General features: G+C 42.7%; 1 protein-coding gene across 1 annotated transcript in view; it reads left to right on the top strand.

Annotated features, from left to right (window-relative positions):
* LOC126161954 (uncharacterized) overlaps positions 1–18,654 on the top strand; it is a 45,113-nt gene extending 26,459 nt beyond the window's left edge. The window contains exons 3-4 of the mRNA XM_049918138.1: positions 5,079–5,375; positions 17,803–18,654. Coding sequence (XP_049774095.1) covers positions 5,079–5,375; positions 17,803–18,459 — 954 coding nt within the window. The 3' untranslated portion in view covers positions 18,460–18,654. The remainder of the gene's footprint in view (positions 1–5,078; positions 5,376–17,802) is intronic.
* Positions 18,655–19,657: the final 1,003 nt, after the last annotated feature.

Below are 19,657 nucleotides of genomic sequence, written 5' to 3' on the forward strand. Positions count from 1 at the left end.
TAACCCAAATGAGTAGGTCTGAGTCACTGAGAGAAAAGCCTTCCCAAAACCTCGCAGAATTACTTCCAGGCCGACCTACACTTCCATACACCGCCAGTTAAATTCCTCATTGGGTTGGTGGTGTACTCCATGCCTTGTATCATTTGAAAAGACGCAAATTTTGCGATGGATTACATTCCACTAACCTATTGTCTAGTTTTTGCATTGTTTGGCCATTTGGCCAATGAAGACTTGCGGCTTTACTTGCGTCGCTGTGCAAAATCGCCTTTTTCGTGCTATGTCCAGATGGCAAATGCATGTAGTGTGCTTCCCAATATCTGATTCGAAATTTGTTGAGAAAGACTTACATTCACTGACAACACCAATTCCTGCTGTATTTGAAACCAGTTTCATTGGCAAAGCGTGTCACTCATCTCCAGACTGTATCAGTTAGGTTTTGTTTTCCAGCTACTGTAATTACACCATTTTACTTAGCTGTGAATGGTACACCATGCCGCGTAGGCACATTGGACTGTCAGTGTTGGTACACCAATAAATCTGAACATTTCACTCACAGTGTGGTCATGGGTATTTTCAAATATATATCTTCTCCCTGACACTCTATATCAATCTATTTAACTCCGCTGATTCCATACAACTGACTGACACATACCACTTCACTGTCATGGCTTGCATCAGTGGAGGGACATGTGACTGACAGCCAAACACCACCTACAGCGCTCCACAGCAGCCAATGCTGTCTTTTAAGGGGGATAAGGTTGGTTGGTTGTTTGGGGAAGGAGACCAGACAGCGTGGTCATCGGTCTCATCGGATTAGGGAAGGATGGGGAAGGAAGTCGGCCGTGCCCTTTCAGAGGAACCATCCCGGCATTTGCCTGGAGTGATTTAGGGAAATCACGGAAAACCTAAATCAGGATGGCCGGACCCGGGATTGAACCGTCGTCCTCCCGAATGCGAGTCCAGTGTCTAACCACTGCGCCACCTCGCTCGGTAAAGGGGGGGGGGATAATTAATATTTTGTCCAGTTAGCTTAATTATACACGATAGGGGTATAGGGGCATGAATCATTAATTAACATAAATACCATTAAGCTAGATCTTAACTGGAATCAGTTAACGTTTTTTTTAATTTTTTTGGGGGGGAGAGCGGAAATGGAAAAGTGTCTGGCGGTGGCAGCAGGGTAGAGGAATAGGGGAGGGGGTACGTAACGTAGGGGTATAGCGTGGAGCAAACGGTTAGAGAAGAGAAAAGAAGAGTGATATCACTTCTATTGAAGGTAACACATCGATGCCACAAAAGATAAAGGGTCATAACTGTGCTAGAATCCTTATAGCTCTCCTACTTGTTTGGGTCTAAGTATTTTTTTTTTAACTGTTGCTACTGTAACAATTGTATTTATCTTCTCATCTATTGTGTAACGATGTTCAAACTGAATAATTTCTACAAAAAGTGTGAATCGACTTCAGTGAAAAAGGCTTCTTTCAGTGAGTAAATGAACATTAATACAGCAATGTAGTTGGTACAATAGCGCTGTTAGTCATAGAGAAATGGATATTTTCAATAAAATATACGAGGGTTGACTGAAAAGCAATTCTTCCACCTTCGTAACTCTTCAACAGTTGGCAGCATTGGTATGTGGCAGGTACTGGCTTGTTCTGTAGCCTCTTCTCTACAGCTCCAGTTGGACAATTGTGTTGTTACAGTGTAAAGTATGGAACCCTGCGTAGACGGTCAGTCAATGCGATTTGATGAATCTCCTTTGGGGTGACACTTTCTGCTGGCAAGAATTCAATGCCTGCACGTTGCTTAAATCGCATTGACCGACCGTCTGCGCAAGATTCCTTACTTTACACTGTTACAACACAACCGTTCAACGCTAAGGCTTCCCGCCAACTGGAGCTGTAGAGAAGAGGCTACGGAGCAAGCCCGTACCTGCCGCTTACCAATGCTGCCAACTGTTGAAGAGTTACGAAGGTGGAGGCATTGCTTTTCAGTCAACCCTCGTATATGTTGACGGATGTAATATGTAAGTAAGCTAATAAAGTTGAACTCAATCCGCAATTGTAAGTTTTTTAATTACATCAGGCTATACCACTTCGTCCTAACAAGCAAGTATCTCGTTTTTCTTACTTTTAGGTAATGAATGGAGAGCGTCATTTTTAGTCTTTTTTTCTCTTATTTTGGGTCATCAGTCTTCTGATTGATCCGATGCGGCCAGTCACGAATTTCACTGCTGTGTCAACCTCTTCACCTTAGAGCACAACTTTCATCCAACGTTATCATTTATTTGATGGATATATCCTAACCTCTGTCTTCCCCTATAGTTTTTGGCTCATGCAGCTCCCTCACGAACCACGGAAGTTATTCCTTGTTATCTTAATACATGTAGTACCATCCTGTCCCTTTTCCTTCTTATTGTTCTCCATACACTCCTTTCCTTGCCGATTCTGCGGAGAACCACAACTTACTTTATCAGTACCCTAATCTTTAAGGCCTTCTATAGTGTCACATCTCAGTCGCATTGATTCTCGTCTTTGCTGATGTTCTCATATTCCATGGTTCACGTCCAAACAATACTAAATCTCGCGGAAAAGCTCCAGAAGTGCTTTCTGCTGCTTAGTTACACGCAAGAGGTCAGGGACAAAGAAACTGCAGCAGGGGCTAGAGAAGCTGGAAACAAGGTATCAGTAGTCACATTCAAAAATAATTCGGAGAGTGTGCGTAATGTGCCATTACGGGTGATCCCTTCATCAGACCTGTTTTTTTACCCCAAAGAAATGCGTTGACTGACACATCGAATTTCCTTGCTTGTGTTGGGGAAAATTAATCCCTGTTCATGCAGGTCGTCAATGATTAATGAGAAACTCACACATTTGTAATGTGTCGGATTTAGTTATTTCTGATGTCGGGCATCTACATCTAGATCGATGTGATTATTCTGCAAAATTCAGAATTAAATGTCTGACGGAGGGTTCATCGAATCACCTTCAAGCTATTACCCAACCATTCTACTCTCTAAGATGGCGGGAAACCGAACACTTAAATCTTTCCGTGCAAGCTCTGGATTCTCTTATTTTATTATGATGACCCCTAAGTAGGTGGGCATCAAAAAACAATATTTTCACACTCTTAGGATGAATCTGGTGAGTTAAAGCCATCATCATCATCATCATCATTTAAGACTGATTATGCCTTTCAGCGTTCAGTCTGGAGCATAGCCCAACTCATACAGTTCCTCCATGATCCCCTATTCAGTGCTAACATTGGTGCCTCGTGTAACATGACCCCACCATCTAAGCCTGTTCGCCCTGACTGCTACATCTATAGAGTTCATTCCCAGTTTTTCTTTGATTTCCTCATTGTGGAGAGTTAGTTATAGTTCATTATAAAATGCTGTCACAACGAAACAATTGCCACCGCAATTCGTGTATCATATCTGTGGCACTCTGTCCTCTATTTCGTAATAATACAAAACGAGTTGTCCTTCTTTGAACTTTTTCTGTGGCCACCGATCAATCCTACCTGATGTGGAACCCACACCGCGCAGCAGTATTCCAGAAGTGAGCAGTCAGGTGTCAGCGTGAGGAGTATCTTTAGTAGACCTGTTGCATTTATTAAGCGTTCAGGCAATAAACCGCAGTCTTTCGTTTGCTTTACCAATAAGATTATCCATGTGGAAGTCCCAAATAAAGTTATCCGTAATTATAATGCCTAAGTATTTAGTTGAATTTACAGTCATTAGATCTGTGCAATCGAATTTAGCTGATTCCTTTTAGCACCCATGCGGATGACTTCACACTTTTCGTTTTTACAGTCAATTACCACTATCAAGCCATACAAATATCTCATCTGAATCATTTTGCAATTGAATTTGGTCTTTTGCCGACTTTACAAGACTGTGAATGTCAGAATAAGCTGCAAACGATCTAAGAGGGCTGCTCAGGTTGGGTCTTAAGTTGTTTGCGTAGATTAGCAACAGCAGGTTTCCTTGGTGAACACTAGATATTACTTTTGTTTTACGTGATTACTTTGCACCAATTACTACGAACTGAGCTTTACTAAATACTGAAAGAGGTCAAATACGCTGCAGAAAGGCTATCGACTGTTACGGCGTAAAGTCAAGTGCCGGCACTCTAGTCGGGAATGATTGAGAAGAGATGGCTATGAGAAGACGTCAGCCAATCGCACGCTGACGTGCTCCTCTCCAGGACGAAAACGCGGCAGCAGCGGACCCTATGTGAAGAGGGACGCGATCGACTGGTAACGCCCAGTTGAATAGCAGCTTCAATGTTAGGGAGATGGATAGAAGTGTCAACTCTAGTTGCTCCGCTTGTACTTTCTATGTAGCACAGACTTGGAATTGTTGATACCGAAAAAGATTCATTATTTCGTATGTCACCCTTTGCTCGAGACTCATACGTGTAATTGCAAAAGTTAAGTATTGTAATTTACTTTTTGTAATAATACTCATCGGTTGGTCCCGGCGGAGGTTCGAGTCCTCCCTCAGGCATGGGGGTGTGTGTTTGTCCTTAGGATAATTTAGGTTAGGTAGTGCGTAAGCTTAGGAACCGATGACCTTAGCATTTAAGTCCCATAAGATTTCACACACAATAAAACTCATTAACACGATTTGTTTGAATGTTTGTCTAGCAAACCGAGTACACAGGATTCCTGGACTCCAAATACTTGACAACGAGGCTGGACGTAATATCGATCATGATGTTGGATGAATTTAGGGCACTGAATCCGACATGTGCGGATCTGTAGTCACACGTCCCATTTTAATATGTAGTATACATTCTAACCACCAGTATCTCGCAACCTGAAGCTTGTTAATAGTTTGTTCATGCTTCTCGTTCTCACTTGAAGTAATTCCTGGTTTTATGCATATAGTTTCGAATTATGACGACAATTCACCCCTATCCCTTCCATCTCCTAGCCTGTCAAATGTTTCCGTCCGTTTCGGTTTTTGAATTGACAAGAACACGCAGAAAAAGTGAATCTGATACTTGTTTTCACAACAGATGGTAACCATTCGAGATTTATTTTCAAGAGACCGCTGTGTTGCGTGTGTGCAGGCGACAGCGACGTGCGTGTCCGGCACGACGTTCTCGGTGGACGGGCGCAGCTACGCGCTGAGCGACCTCAAGTGCAGCTCCCTCCCCGACAGCACGCAACGGGACACGCAGCAGACCTGTGGCGCCTCGGCCGGCGTCTACCCGCTACTGCAGATCGGCTTCCAGCTGTCCACCGGTTTTGTCAAGCTCACCGACATCTGCTTCGATGACACGCGACTGACGGCGCTCTACGCGCAAGAGACCATAGTGGCTGGCATCGGTGGCTACCAAAGCGGCTTCCCTAGACCCAACTGGAAGGTGAGCTACACGACAATACTGTTTACACAATTTGATTCTGTGGCTGTGATGTCCAAATAATGGAGATGGTACACACTAGAGTGCTGCAACGCTCCATGTTTGACCGGTCACGGTTCGCCTGTTGACGGGGGGACCGAGCAGCTCGTGTCCGGCCCCACACGACTCGGCTCGGTCACGTACTCGCCCCATGTCTGATGACCGGATTCCGGACACGCGGATAACCGAGCATGACCGGTCACCGCTGACGTCTCACCTCGCCTCGCCCCGGCTCGCTGCTCTGTACTTTACTGTACAAATCCAACGCCTCTCTCTCTCTCTCTCTCTCTCTCTCTCTCTCTCTCTCTTTTAATACAAAAGTAACGTTTCCAAGAACGGGTACGTTACACAGCTAAATTCATAGAGCACTTTCTTTTATAATATTTACTCACGTCTTCCTAACGTCCAGGAATTTTGTTGTAAATAAAACATTGATCACAAGAGACCAATCTGTGTTAATGTAATGAAATGTAAGAGTCAAATAGTGCACCTGATTATGCGAATCAGTCCACATATCAACTGTCGCAGCACATGTTTTATTAATAACTTCCGCAATAACAGAAGGCATTATACTGTTTCGTACTGCATCAGCTTGTTCTTTGACATGTCTGCTCATAGTAGAGGGATGTGGCATGGCATCTCCCACGTTAACTTTTCCATAATGCGCTCCTAGATGTATTAATTCTTGGCCTAGTTCTCTGAAACCTTCACCGCAAACAGCATTAAAAGATCTCATATCTTTAACACACATTGCAACACACTTTGCTGTAATACTATTTTTTATTACTGCCGGTATTCCTGAAGGAGCTGTACCTTTGTGCGGTTTCTTGCAACTGTGTTTCTTTAAAAGAGTGGTTCGCGATTGGAAACAAAATAATGTGGAGCAGTTTATGCACGATACGTACCCAGTAGACGCACTGTTTTCGTCTACAACCACCAAAAATATGGTCCGTACTTGGCTTTTTAGACCTTCCCGTCTCTTCAACGTGTAAACATTGATTTCAATCTTACGTCTTACTGCACTGGTTCCCTCGCACTGCATGATTGCAGAGAGAGAGAGAGAGAGACACCACAAATGAGAAGCCCGTACTGGCTGCAGTCTTACACGGATAATGACACGTGTAATGTGTTTGAAGTTGCGTGCTACGTATTCGGTCACGGCTTCTATGCTCGGTCACTAAAACTAGTGCGGGCAGCCTATCCAGTTAGGGTGTGCTCGCCCCATCTCGTATTATGTGCTCGCTTACTCGGTCATGCAGGACTCTAGTACACACTTCCTTATTTTCAATATATAAGTTATGAAAAAGATTCATATCTTGCAACACGGTATTTAATATATATTAATTGAATCAATGCAATAATTGATTTGATTTAGCACTTAAACACTTGCTCTCAGCTTACAATTACGTGTTTTTACACAAAGAACATAATCCGCACAGTGCTCTAGGCACACAGGCTTGTTACATTTTGAACACAAAATTTTTGTTTTTCTGTCCTTTGCTCTAGTGACAACAGCACTTTTATTAATGTTTTTAGGCACTTCAGCTGTCCTTTTCGATGTTTAGTCGATCCCTAACGTTTGAGCGGAGCTCAGTAGGCATACTTCTGGTCAGCCTTCTCCTCATACGTTCCTGCTACATCTGAAGCCCAAGTTGATAGAAGTATTGTCTTCTTGTGATCTTTTCTGTCATTACTTCTTGCCATGAACAGTACCACTGCATTTATTCCCGCCTGATCCAACATAACGTAAGAAAACCTCAGAGACCAACTTCTGGTTTTGCGTGGCACTGTGTAGCAATACGCCATTTGGTCCAAAGTATCTAGCCCTCCTTTTTACTGTTATAAAACTTCGATATTTTCGGTTTCTTGGTCTCTTGACTTATTGTGTTGCCTGATTGTGTTTTTGAAAGTAAAATAACAGCTTCTCATATTTACTGTCGTGAATGATACAAGAATCAGCTTCTCACGATAGCAAAACTGCGATTGCAGCAATTCCTCCTTTCTGTTCGCAAAGAGGAATGAGGTATCTCGTTCTTGTTGTGTCTGACTGTTCTCACAACTGCGTTTTTATGATTTTTTAGCATATCCTCTGCTAACTGAATAGATGTGAACTAATTGCTCATCGTTGTATTAAGATTGGTCCCGTGAATTGAACTAGTCGATGACTGCTAAATGAACGGCTATAGGCTCTTGAGGTCCTTTTGCTTCTTTCCCAATATAGGGAACTCACTAATCATATAAAAGTTCCTGCTCTCACGCAGAGTTACTATTTTCAGCTCGCACTTACCTGGTTTAGGAGCTATATACACCCGAAAAAGGCAGTGACTTCTAAAGCCAAGTAATTATTCTTCATCTGTATACTGGGGATAGAGTGTATAGCATGTAGTACAATTCTGTATGGAAGTTTGCCAGAGACACGGAATTGGACAAAACTTGCAGCTTGATTTCTTACCGTCTTGTCAACGGATATTGTACAGTTGGGTAGAAACCTAAATCTTGACTCACTCATGATACACTTGTACATTCTGGGTCCTTATTTCGAAAACATATCATTCATGTACAAATAGGAGTCCTTTCGTACTCATGAGATGTACAGAGTTAAAATAAGGGAACATATTCCCTCCTTATCAGCTGCTTCAACATATACAGCATGTTTGTACTTCAGCTTAAGTCTCTCAATTTATTGGTTGGTGTGGGCTACAATTTGATGGAAGATATTGTCATCGAACAGTACATTCTAAGAATTCCTCTGTCTAGAAAGAGTCTTTGCCGTTCCTTGACACTCGGAATTCTGACTATTATGTTTCTGGTGATTGTTCTAGTTTTGGGAGGTTCCTTCGTACGACACATAAACATACTTCTTAAATATATACTGAAGCGCCAAAGAAACTGGTGTAGGCATGCGTATTCACATACAGAGATATGTAAACAGACGGAACACGGCACTGCGGTCGGGAACGCTTATATAAGACAAAAAGTGTCTGGCGCAGTTGTTAGATCGCTTACTGCTGCTACAATGGCAGGTTATCAAGATTTAAGTGAGTTTGAACGCGCACGAGCGATGGGACGCAGCACCTCCGAGGTAGCGATGAAGTGAGGATTTTCCAGCACGACCATATCAGGAGTGTACCGTGAATATCAGGAATCCGCTAAAACATCGAATCTCCGACAACGCTGCGTCCGGAAAAAGATCCTGCAAGAACGGGACCAACGACGACTGAAGAGAATCGTTCAACGTGACAGAAGTGCAGCCCTTCCGCAAATTGCTGCAGATTTCTATGCTGGGCTTATCAACAAGTGTGAGCGTGCGAGCCATTCAATGAAACATCATCGATATGGGGTTTCGCAGCCGAAGCTCTACTTGATTTACGCCTAGCCTGGTCCGAAATACCGAATTTGGACTAATGATGACTGGAAACATGTTGCCTGGCAGCACGAGTCTCGTTTCAAATAGTATCGGCTGGCTGGATGTGTACGGGTATGGAGACACCCTCATGAATCCATGGGCCCTGCATGTTAGCAGGGGACTGTTCAAGCTGGTGTAGGCTCTGGAATGGTGTGGGGCGTGTGCAGTTGGAGTGATATGGTGGTCTCCTGATGCGTCTAGATACGACTCTGATAGGTGACACGTAAGTAAGTATCCTGGCTGGTCATATGCGTCCATTCATGTCCATTGTGCATTCCGACGGACTTGGGCAATTCCAGCAGGACAATGCGACACCCCACACGTCCATAACTGCTACAGAGTGGCTCCAGGAACATTCTTCTGAGTTTAAACACTTCTGATGGCCACCAAACTCCCCAGACATGAACATTATTGAGCATATCTGGGAAGGCTTGCAACTTGCTGTTCAGAAGAGATCTCCCCACCCTCGTACTCTTACGGATTTATTGGACAGTCCTGCAGGATTCATGGTGTCAGTTTTCTCCAGCACTACTTCAAACATTAGTCGAGTCCATACCACGCCGTGACACTTCTCCGTGTTTGCGGGTGCCATACACAATATTAGACAGGTGTGTAGTTTCTTCGGCCCTTCAATGTATATTGCTGACCCACAGTATCATTAATATCCTTTATGTCAAACAATTGACGCTAAGAAATAACACTTCCATGATCTGAGAGAACTTCAAAATTATCTTCAAATTGATTGTTGTTATCTTGGCTATCTGCTTCCAAGTCATTCTTTCACATATTTAGAACGCTCCCTTGGTTTGCACCTATTAATTTCACGCTAATGCTAGCCGCTATAATCCGAAATTGAAAGTTATCACAAAAATGTATTTATGTAGTTGGATACAGGGATAACGCCTTATTCCAACATATATGGTTCTCCTCTTTAATAGGAGTAGTTTGTTAAACGCAGCCAGCAAAAAATACATCTGGGGCATAGCTGATAACACATTAAGCATCAGGTCTACCAATATCAAAAATAAACATCCCCAAAACGTAAGTAATCACGTGGGGTGACGAGTTACACCTGTATCCTTTCTAAGGGTAATAGTATGCATGCAGATGGCTTCGTTTGACGATAACTCGTAGGTTGGATAGAGACGTTTAGCTGCGTAGCCCCATGGCTACTGTGTTGTTGGGGTCTGAATGGAAGGAAGGTGGAATGCTTAATGTTCAAAGTCCAGCGATTTTTCGGTCATAAAAGGCGTACACTTAGCTCGGAATGGACAAATCTGGGTCAGAGAATTGGAACTCGACTTGACGAAAAAGTTCACTTAGATAGTACGTTGTTGTTATTGTTGTTGTTGTGGTCTTCAGTCCTGAGACTGGTTTGATGCAGCTCTCCATGCTACTCTATCCTGTGCAAGCTTCTTCATCTCCCAGTACCTACCGCAGCCTACATCCTTCTGAATCCACTTAGTGTATTCATCTCTTGGTCTCTCTCTACGATTTTTACCCCCCACGCTGCCCTCCAATACTAAATTGGTGATCCCTCGATGTCTCAGAACATGTCCTACCAACCGATCCCTTCTTCTAGTCAAGTTGTGCCACAAGCTCCTCTTCTCCCCAGTTCTATTCAGTACCTCCTAATTAGTTATGTGATCTACCCATCTAATCTTCAGCATTCTTCTGTAGCACCACATTTCGAAAGCTTCTATTCTCTTCTTGTCTAAACTATTTATTGTCCACGTTTCACTTCCATACATGGCTGCACTCCATACAAATACTTTCAGAAACGACTTCCTGACATTTAAATCTATACTAGATGTTAACAAATTTTTCTTCTTCAGAAACGCTTTCCTTGCCGTTGCCAGTCTACATTTTATGTCCTTTCTACTTCGGCCATCATCAGTTATTTTGCTCCCCAAATAGCAAAACTCATTTACTACTTTAAGTGTCTCATTTCCTAATCTAATTCCCTCAGCATCACCCGACTTAATTCGACTACATTTCATTATCCTCGTTTTGCTTTTGTTGATGTTCATCTTATACCCTCCTATCAAGACACTGTCCATTCCGTTCAACTGCTCTTCCAAGTCCTTTGCTGTCTCTGACATCGGCTCTGCTCAAGGTTTTTATTTCTTCTCCATGGATTTTAATACCTACTCTGAACTTTTCTTTTGTTTCCTTTATCGCTTGCTCAATATACAGATTGAATAACAAATTCTGTACAAATTGTAAATAGCCTTTCGCTCCCTGTATTTTACCCCTGCCACCTTCAGAATTTGAAAGAGAGTATTGCAATCAACATCGTCAAAAGCTTTCTCCAAGTCTACAAATGCTAGAAACGTAGGTTTGCTTTTCCTTAATCTTTCTTCTAAGATAAGTCGTAGTGTAGGGAAGCAGCGTACTCACGCCGTATAAAATTCACATCAGTCTTTCCATTGTGTGTCAGCCTAGTCCGCTGTAATTAGCTCTGACGTCATAAATGTTGCGCAATACTTTAAAAATCAAGTAAATAACCTGAAACGTTTCTAGCATGTCAGGAGTAATACTAAATCAATATGTGTTGAATATTAGTTCAATAGCTTTAACCATTTTCGAAATTTGGACGTTTTTCTGTAAAAATCATTGGCGCAACAGAAAAGAGCTAGAAACTTAACATTTTATATTTAGATTCCTTATTCATACTAATTTAGTAGAAACAGTATTATGGATCTCACAAATTAAAAATTTTGTTGAAATTCATGATTTTCTGGTTTTTGTCTTATAAATTAAGGAAGCAAGATAGATTAATTAGGTGAATAAATAAGGCTAGGGTGTTTAAAGTTAAGTAGAAGAGAGATCCGCTATAATCATAAAGATGTGAGAAGTTTCAATTGAATAACTATAAAACTATAGCAATAGCGTATCTCCAAAGGGCAAGTTCAGAGCTCGTCTACTGCGTGTAGTGTAATTAAATTAATTCTCTCGCCAAAAATATTTGACTTAGCCACTCAGACTTTTAATATGATTACTTGCCTGTGTGCTGATTGCACATGTAAATTGAGAGCTTCATTGGCCATCAGCAAAGGAAGCGATGATTTATTCGTTAACTTAAAGTGGTGCATTACTAGCCCAGCGGCTAGCCGGTAGAGCGGAATTGATCAGTCGTTCCCTTAGCCATCCGCACCGCGGCTTTATATGTAAGAACGCGGCGCGAGAGAAAAAGGCCCAGTTCTCTCCAGACGCTGCTTAGCACACCACCTGTGCCGGGAGTCGCGTCGCGTCGGTATGATTGCTATAAACAGCCTCGGATGTCGTAATAAATTACTCGAGATACGCGTAACCATGAAATCGTTTTCGAGTGAAGTGTTAATTCTGGGATGACTTTAATGATCTATCTTCAGTTTGCGTATGTCGTATTTTCACGTGCCGCCGCGTTTGATGAACATTATCATCAAATTATGGTGGCAAGCATTCACTTAAACATTTAATTTGAACAGTTATAGTTGCAGTGGTTCATGGTGTGGGTTCCTGTAGTCATGTCCTAGTTCATGAACCACGGGCAATGTACGAGTGGCCAAGTAAGTGGTCCCGACAGTCGGGATACCAGTTACTTTGGAATAAGGCTGGGCATCTCGGACATATTCTGAGTCGTGGTCACCTTTGTGCTCATACGGCAAAGACTACCAAATCCACCGTTTAGTCCCTCAGCCGTTAGGGGTAAAACCCAATGGGACTCGGGGCAAGTAAGGCTAGCAACCTGCTTCCCTGGTACTTTAAATATGATGCTGGCAACAATCAGAGCAAAATGCCTCGGACCTTTGGAGGTGACGGAGTCCCACCTCTAACTGACAAAGCAGGGACTCCTAAGATACGACTTGGCAAACAAATGGTAATGAGATGGGGAGCTATTAATATCAATGGGAGCTGCTCTGGGAAGAAGGTAGAGCTGGCAGAGGCTGCAAGTAAGATGGGGCTGGATGTTTTAGCTGTTAGTGACATTTGGGTAAGGGGTGAGAAAGAAGAGGAAGTGGGAGAATACAAGGTCTACCTGTCCGGAGTCAAAGCAGGAATAGCACAATGGGATGTAGGGCTTTACATCAGGAAAGAAATGGAACCCAGCGTAGTTGCAATAAGGCATGTAAACGAACGACTGATGTGGATAGATTTGACAGTGTCTAGCAAGAAAATTAGGATTGTGTCAGTATATTCGCATTGTGAAGGGACAGATCAAGATAAGATGGATAGTTTTTATGAGACACTCAGTGATGTAGTTGTTAGAGTAAAGGACAAGGACAGTGTTCTGCTCATGGGTGATTTTAACGCCAGGATTGGAAATCGAACAGAAGGGTATGAGAAGGTTATGGGTAAATTTGGAGAGGATATGGAGGCCAACAGGAACGGGAAACAACTCTTCGATTTCTGTGCCAGTATGGGCTTAGTAATCACAAACTCCTTTTTTAAACATAAGAACATTCACCGGTATACTTGGGAAGGCAGGGGAACCAGACCTGTCATTGACTATATAATAACAGATCAGGAATTCAGGAAGGCTGTGAGGGACACACGTGTATTCAGGGGATTCTTTGATGACACTGATCATTATTTAATCTGCAGTGAAATTGGGATTGTGAGGCCGAAAGTGCACGAGGTCAGGTCCATATGTAGGAGGATAAGAGTGGAGAAACTTCAGGATAAGGAAATCAGGCACAAGTACATAACAGCGATCTCAGAAAGGTACCAGTTAGTTGAATGTAGTCAATTACAATCATTGGAAAAGGAATGGACAAGGTACAGGGACACAGTACTAGAAGTGGCTAAAGAATGTCTCGGAACAGTAGTGTGTAAAAGTAGGATGAAGCAAACAGCTTGGTGGAATGATACAGTCAAGGCAGCCTGTAAAAGGAAAAAGAAGGCGTATCAAAAATGGCTACATACCAGAACCCAGGTAGACAGAGAAAGTTATGTTCAAGAAAGAAACAAAGCCAATCAGATAATTGCAGCATCCAAGAAGAAATCGTGGGAAGACTTTGGAAACAGGTTGGAGACTATGGATCAAGCTGCTAGAAAACCATTCTGGAGTGTAATTAGCAGTCTTCGAAAGGGAGGTAAGAAGGAAATGACAAGTATTTTGGACAGGTCAGGAAAACTGCTGGTGAATCCTGCGGATGCCTTGGGCAGATGGAGGGAATATTTTGAAGAGTTGCTCAATGTAGGTGAAAATGCGATCAGTAATGTTTCAGATTTCGAGGTAGAATGGGATAGGAATGATGATGGAAATAGGATCACATTTGAGGAAGTGGAAAAAATGGTCAATAGATTTTAGTGCAATAAAGCGGCTGGGGTGGATGAAATTAAGTCGGAACTCATCAAATACAGTGGAATGTCAGGTCTTAAATGGCTACACAGGATAATTGAAATGGCCTGGGAGTTGGGACAGGTTCCATCAGACTGGACAAAAGCAGTAATCACACCAATCTTTAAACATAGAAACAGAAAAGATTGTAACAACTACAGAGGTATCTCTTTAATCAGCGTTGTGGGTAAAATCTTCTCAGGTATTGTTGAAAGGAAAGTGCGAGTATTAGTTGAGGACCAATTGGATGAAAATCAGTGTGGGTTTAGGCCTCTTAGAGGTTGTCAGGACCAGATCTTTAGCTTACGGCAAATAATGGAGAAGTGTTATGAGTGGAACAGAGAATTGTATCTATGCTTTATAGATCTAGAAAAGGCATATGACCGGGTTCCTAGGAGGAAGTTATTGTCTGTTCTACAAGATTATGGAATAGGAGGCAAACTTTTGCAAGCAATTAAAGGTCTTTACATGGATAGTCAGGCAGCAGTTAGAGTAGACAGTAAATTGAGTTCATGGTTCCGAGTAGTTTCAGAGGTAAGACAAGGCTGCAACCTGTCTCCACTGTTGTTCATATTATTTATGGATCATATGTTGAAAACAATAGACTGGCTGGGTGAGATTAAGATATGTGAACACAAAATAAGCAGTCTTGCATATGCGGATGACTTAGTTGTGATGTCAGATTCGATTTTAAGTTTGCAAAGTAATATTTCAGAGCTAGATCAGAAATGTAAGGACTATGGTATGAAGATTAGCATCTCCAAAACGAAAGTAATGTCAGTGGGAAAGAAATATAAACGGATTGAGTGCCAAATAGGAGGAACAAAGTTAGAACAGGTGGACGATTTCAAGTACTTAGGATGCATATTCTCACAGGATGGCAACATAGTGAAAGAACTGGAAGCGAGGTGTAGCAAAGCTAATGCAGTGAGCGCTCAGCTACGATCTACTCTCTTCTGCAAGAAGGAAGTCAGTACCAAGACTAAGTTATCTGTGCACCGTTCAATCTTTCGACCAACTTTGTTGTATGGGAGCGAAAGCTGGGTGGATTCAGGCTACCTTATCAACAAGGTTGAGGTTACATATATGAAAGTAGCTAGGATGATTGCAGGTACTAGTAGATGGGAACAATGGCAGGAGGGTGTCCACAATGAGGAAATCAAAGAAAAACTGGGAATGAACTCTATAGATGTAGCAGTCAGGGCGAACAGGCTTAGATGGTGGGGTCATGTTACACGCATGGGAGAAGCAAGGTTACCCAAGAGACTCATAGATTCAGCAGTAGAGGGTAGGAGGAGTCGGGGCAGACCGAGGAGAAGGTATCTGGATTCGGTTAAGAATGATTTTGAAGTAATAGGTTTAATATCAGAAGAGGCACCAATGTTAGCACTGAATAGGGGATCATGGAGGAACTGTATAAGGGGGGCTATGCTCCAGACTGAACGCTGAAAGGCATAATCAGTCTTAAATGATGATGATGATGAGTTATAGTTGCATCAGCGCATTAGACTCTGAACTGCTATGGTAGTTGGATTGTGTGGAATTCTTTTTGGTCTGTGACTTTCAGAATATAGTGAACCTTTTATAGAGAATCGTTTTTGATTATGAATCCCAGACAATCTCCTAATTCCTCAGAGCTATGAGCTGTAGCTATAAATGTATTTCTCAGATGAAGTGGGCACTAGGAATTCTAATTACAGGCTTCACGTTTTGCTAATCACTTTCTGGTTGCCAATATTGTAGTTAGAGAGCCAGTGTTGAGAACGGCAAAAGACTTCATAAATAATAGGAACATTTTTATAACAATTAAATCCACCCACCACCCCACATATGGTTAATCGGCCAAGAAATGCATCTTTTCTACTTTACATTCTATATATATTAAGAAATAAATTCCACCCGCCGCCCCACATATGGTGCATCGGCCGGGAAATGCATCTTTTCTACATAACATTCTATTTATATTAACAATTAAATTCCACCCGCCGCCCCACAGTAGGGTTAGTATTGCCTCACGTGTTCCAACATTTCTACGGAATCCAAACTAATCTTCCCCGAGGTCGGCTTCTATCAGTTTTTCCATTCGTCTGTAAAGAATTCGCGTTAGTATTTTGCAGCTGTGGCTTATTAAACTGATAGTTCGGTAATTTTCACATCTGTCAACACCTGCTTTCTTTGGGATTGGAATTATTATATTCTTCTTGAAGTCTGAGGGTATTTCGCCTGTCTCATACATCTTGCTCACCAGATGGTTGAGGTTTGTCAGGACTGGACAAATAGTACGTAAGGTGATGTAAAGAAACTGTGAAATACCTATATTAACGTATTCAGGATTGAAATTAAACTCCTATTCCTGCAGCAGGTGGCACTGGCGAGAACCTGGCCACGTGTTCTTCCGGTAGAATTTACGAACTTATTCACCTGTTTTAGAAGCCGTTCATCTCCGTGTCATCTTCTGTAGACATTTTCCATGAATCGGTAGATACACTCTATGACAATAACACTACTCACCACAGAGGAATTACCCGAATGGGACGGAAATCGGTCGACATGATGTACATGTATAGACAAACAAATGGTTACAGTTTCAGAAAAATTGAATATATATTCAAGAAAGAGAGCTTTACAAACTGAGCGAGTCCATAACGCGTCGGTCCACCTCTGAATTGCCACGATATCGCTCAGGAGGACGTCTAGTAACTCTGTCAATAAATGCCAAGACTAATAACTGTTTGCATAAGGGCCAGAGGTGGACCAACGCGTTGTGGACCTGCTCAGTTTGAGTAAACCATCCCATTTTTCTGAAACTGTTTGTCTGCACACATATATCACATCTACCGATTTCCGTCCTATTTGAATAACTCCTTCGTGGTGCGGCGTATTCAGTCATTTCTGAAGTAAAACCCATATGTATGAGAGAAACAAATATTTCAGCACTGTAAATTAGAAAAATAGATAGAAATCTGAATCCTCTCCACCGCCGTCGTTAGGGGGACACTTGACGTAACCCACTTGCTTTCCTTCTCGAAACACCAGCCCCAATCATCGATCGGGTATTGTAGAAGCGAATGGAGGAAAAACTCGTTACTGCAGTGTTTACCATATACTCGGAATTAAAGAACGCAGCACGTTAGCAGAAGGTGCGAGAATCCGATGCGACTGATCTGGTGGAAAATATAATCAAAAAGTTGTCCGTTTGTCTGGTCAAACTAGCTCAACATAGGAAACTTTTGAACTATTAGGAAACGGATTCGTATATCTTGAATCCGACCGAACTGACGTCAGCTGTTTATGAGACATAAAAATTTGTATCGGACCGGGACTCGAATCATGAATTTTTACAACGTGAGATTTGGACGTTTGGATCGGTCCTGGAGGCGTGTTCGAATAGCCGCAATGGTTAAGGCGACCGCTCGCGACGAGCGGGAAATCTGGATTCGAGTCTCGATATGACACCAATTTTCTTGTGTCGCAAACAGCTGACATCAGTTCGGAATCATGAAATGCGAATTCATTTCGCAGCATTTATCACCGTTCTAATCAGAACACTGTCTCTCCCTTCAGACATGCATGTGTGAAGGTCATTGTGGTGTGAAGATGCAAACGCTGTAAAAACACAGTCATTGTAACCAGCCATTTTGAAATTTTTTTGTTCACAGCAAGGCGACTTCTTCGGCGACATAGACGTAAACACGGCGTACACACAGAAAAAACAGCGCGAGACTATTTCGGAGATCCTCGGTTCGAGCGAGCTGGGGGACCAGTACGTCACGTCTGGCGACTACTACTTGTCTAGGGGCCACCTGTCTGCCAAGGCCGACTGGGTGTTCGGCACGCAGCAGACCGCCACCTTCTGGTTCCTCAACGCGGCACCTCAGTGGCAGACCTTCAATGGTGCCAACTGGGAAACGGTGGAGAGCAACGTACGCGACTACGCGAGCAAGAAAGGTGCCGACCTGACGGTATACACTGGAACCTACGGCGTCGCCACGCTGCCCAACGTGGACGGCGTGGAGACAGAGCTGTACTTGGTGGCCGACACCAAGCAGATCCCCGTGCCGAAGCTGTACTGGAAGTTGGTGCACGACGCAGCCAACGACGCGGGCGTCGTTCTGATCGGTATCAACAATCCGTATGTGTCCGACCCCGGAGACGACTACTACCTGTGTCCTGACGTGTGCAGCAAGCTCAGCTGGGTCACTTGGGAACCCAACGACCAGAAGAAAGGCTTCGGCTATTGCTGTGAAGTCAGCGAGTTCCAGAAGGTCGTCTCCGTGCTGCCAGAAATCAGCGTCAGCTCATTGCCTACTCTCTAGTCATAAACCTGACAGCGCGTCAGCTAACAGTTCAGCAGCTACACTGGAGAATTAACAGTCTCATCGGGGATAATGCAGCACTCCTCGTCTGTGTAGCTACAACAAACTGCCAAATTCTTCACTTTCTGAGATTACCTTTGATTCTTTTTGTACCACCGGTACTGTACATTAAATACAATAAAAGTCATCTGCTACATCTCATCACAAATGCTGTCGACTTGTTTGAATATATTAGAATAATTTATGGACATCGCTACAATTTATAGCATTTACCTAAAGTTTTTTCAGATTTAAGAATTGTATTATCATGTAGTACATACATATTGAGAGGTTTGTACCTCTTTAATTCAGACGAATTTTGCATGACAACGAGACATGCAGTCGACCCCCTCCTTATCTACCACCTAATTGATTATGCGCATAACGGTAACGGAAGAAAATGATAGTGGACCCTGCTAGTTGGTAAAATAAGGTGTGCACACTCACAATAATTTAATAAAAATCGTAATCTACTCAGAAAAAAGATGACTTTATCATAATAAACAACAGGAAATGGGATTCTGCATATATCTACGAAATGATATGCGGATTAAATATTACAATGAGATTTATTATACATCAGAACATAAATGCACATGATTGTCGACACACACATTAGGTTAAAGGACAAGGTACACTGAACTATTATGAGAACAACAATAGTTAGCTCGAGAACAAGGGGCTCCTACTTTCTATGATGTAACAGAGTGACAATAATGACTGGAGGTCCTAATGAATCAAATATTAATCTCCCATTTATATAGCAGTATTGCAATTAGTAGTGAGAGCTCAAATGGGATCACATAAAGAAGCAAGCAAGGTGGACTTGTAGCAAAGCGAGCGCGCATGCTGATGAGGGATTCAGTATAAAATTGATGAGGTCTTACATTGTCGGAGCCGCAAAATATTGTACCAGACCTGAAATCTGCAGCATGTCGTCAGTAGGCAGCGTTCTGATGATGTAGGCGCTGACTTCTGCTGTGCATCAACTCTGTTTCAACCCCTGACCTCGAAGGCTGTCCGAGAATTCTAAGTTCTACCAAAAAAGTGCGACTAAGTCGAAAGACTGCCCGACTCAGATGAAGATCAGATCCCGAATTCCTGCGCCCGCACAACGCAAGAGCGAAGTCAACATTCCTGAACTCCCTACTACTCTCGA

This window comes from Schistocerca cancellata, chromosome 1, assembly GCF_023864275.1.
Source record: "Schistocerca cancellata isolate TAMUIC-IGC-003103 chromosome 1, iqSchCanc2.1, whole genome shotgun sequence".
NCBI classification, from domain to species: domain Eukaryota; kingdom Metazoa; phylum Arthropoda; class Insecta; order Orthoptera; family Acrididae; genus Schistocerca; species Schistocerca cancellata.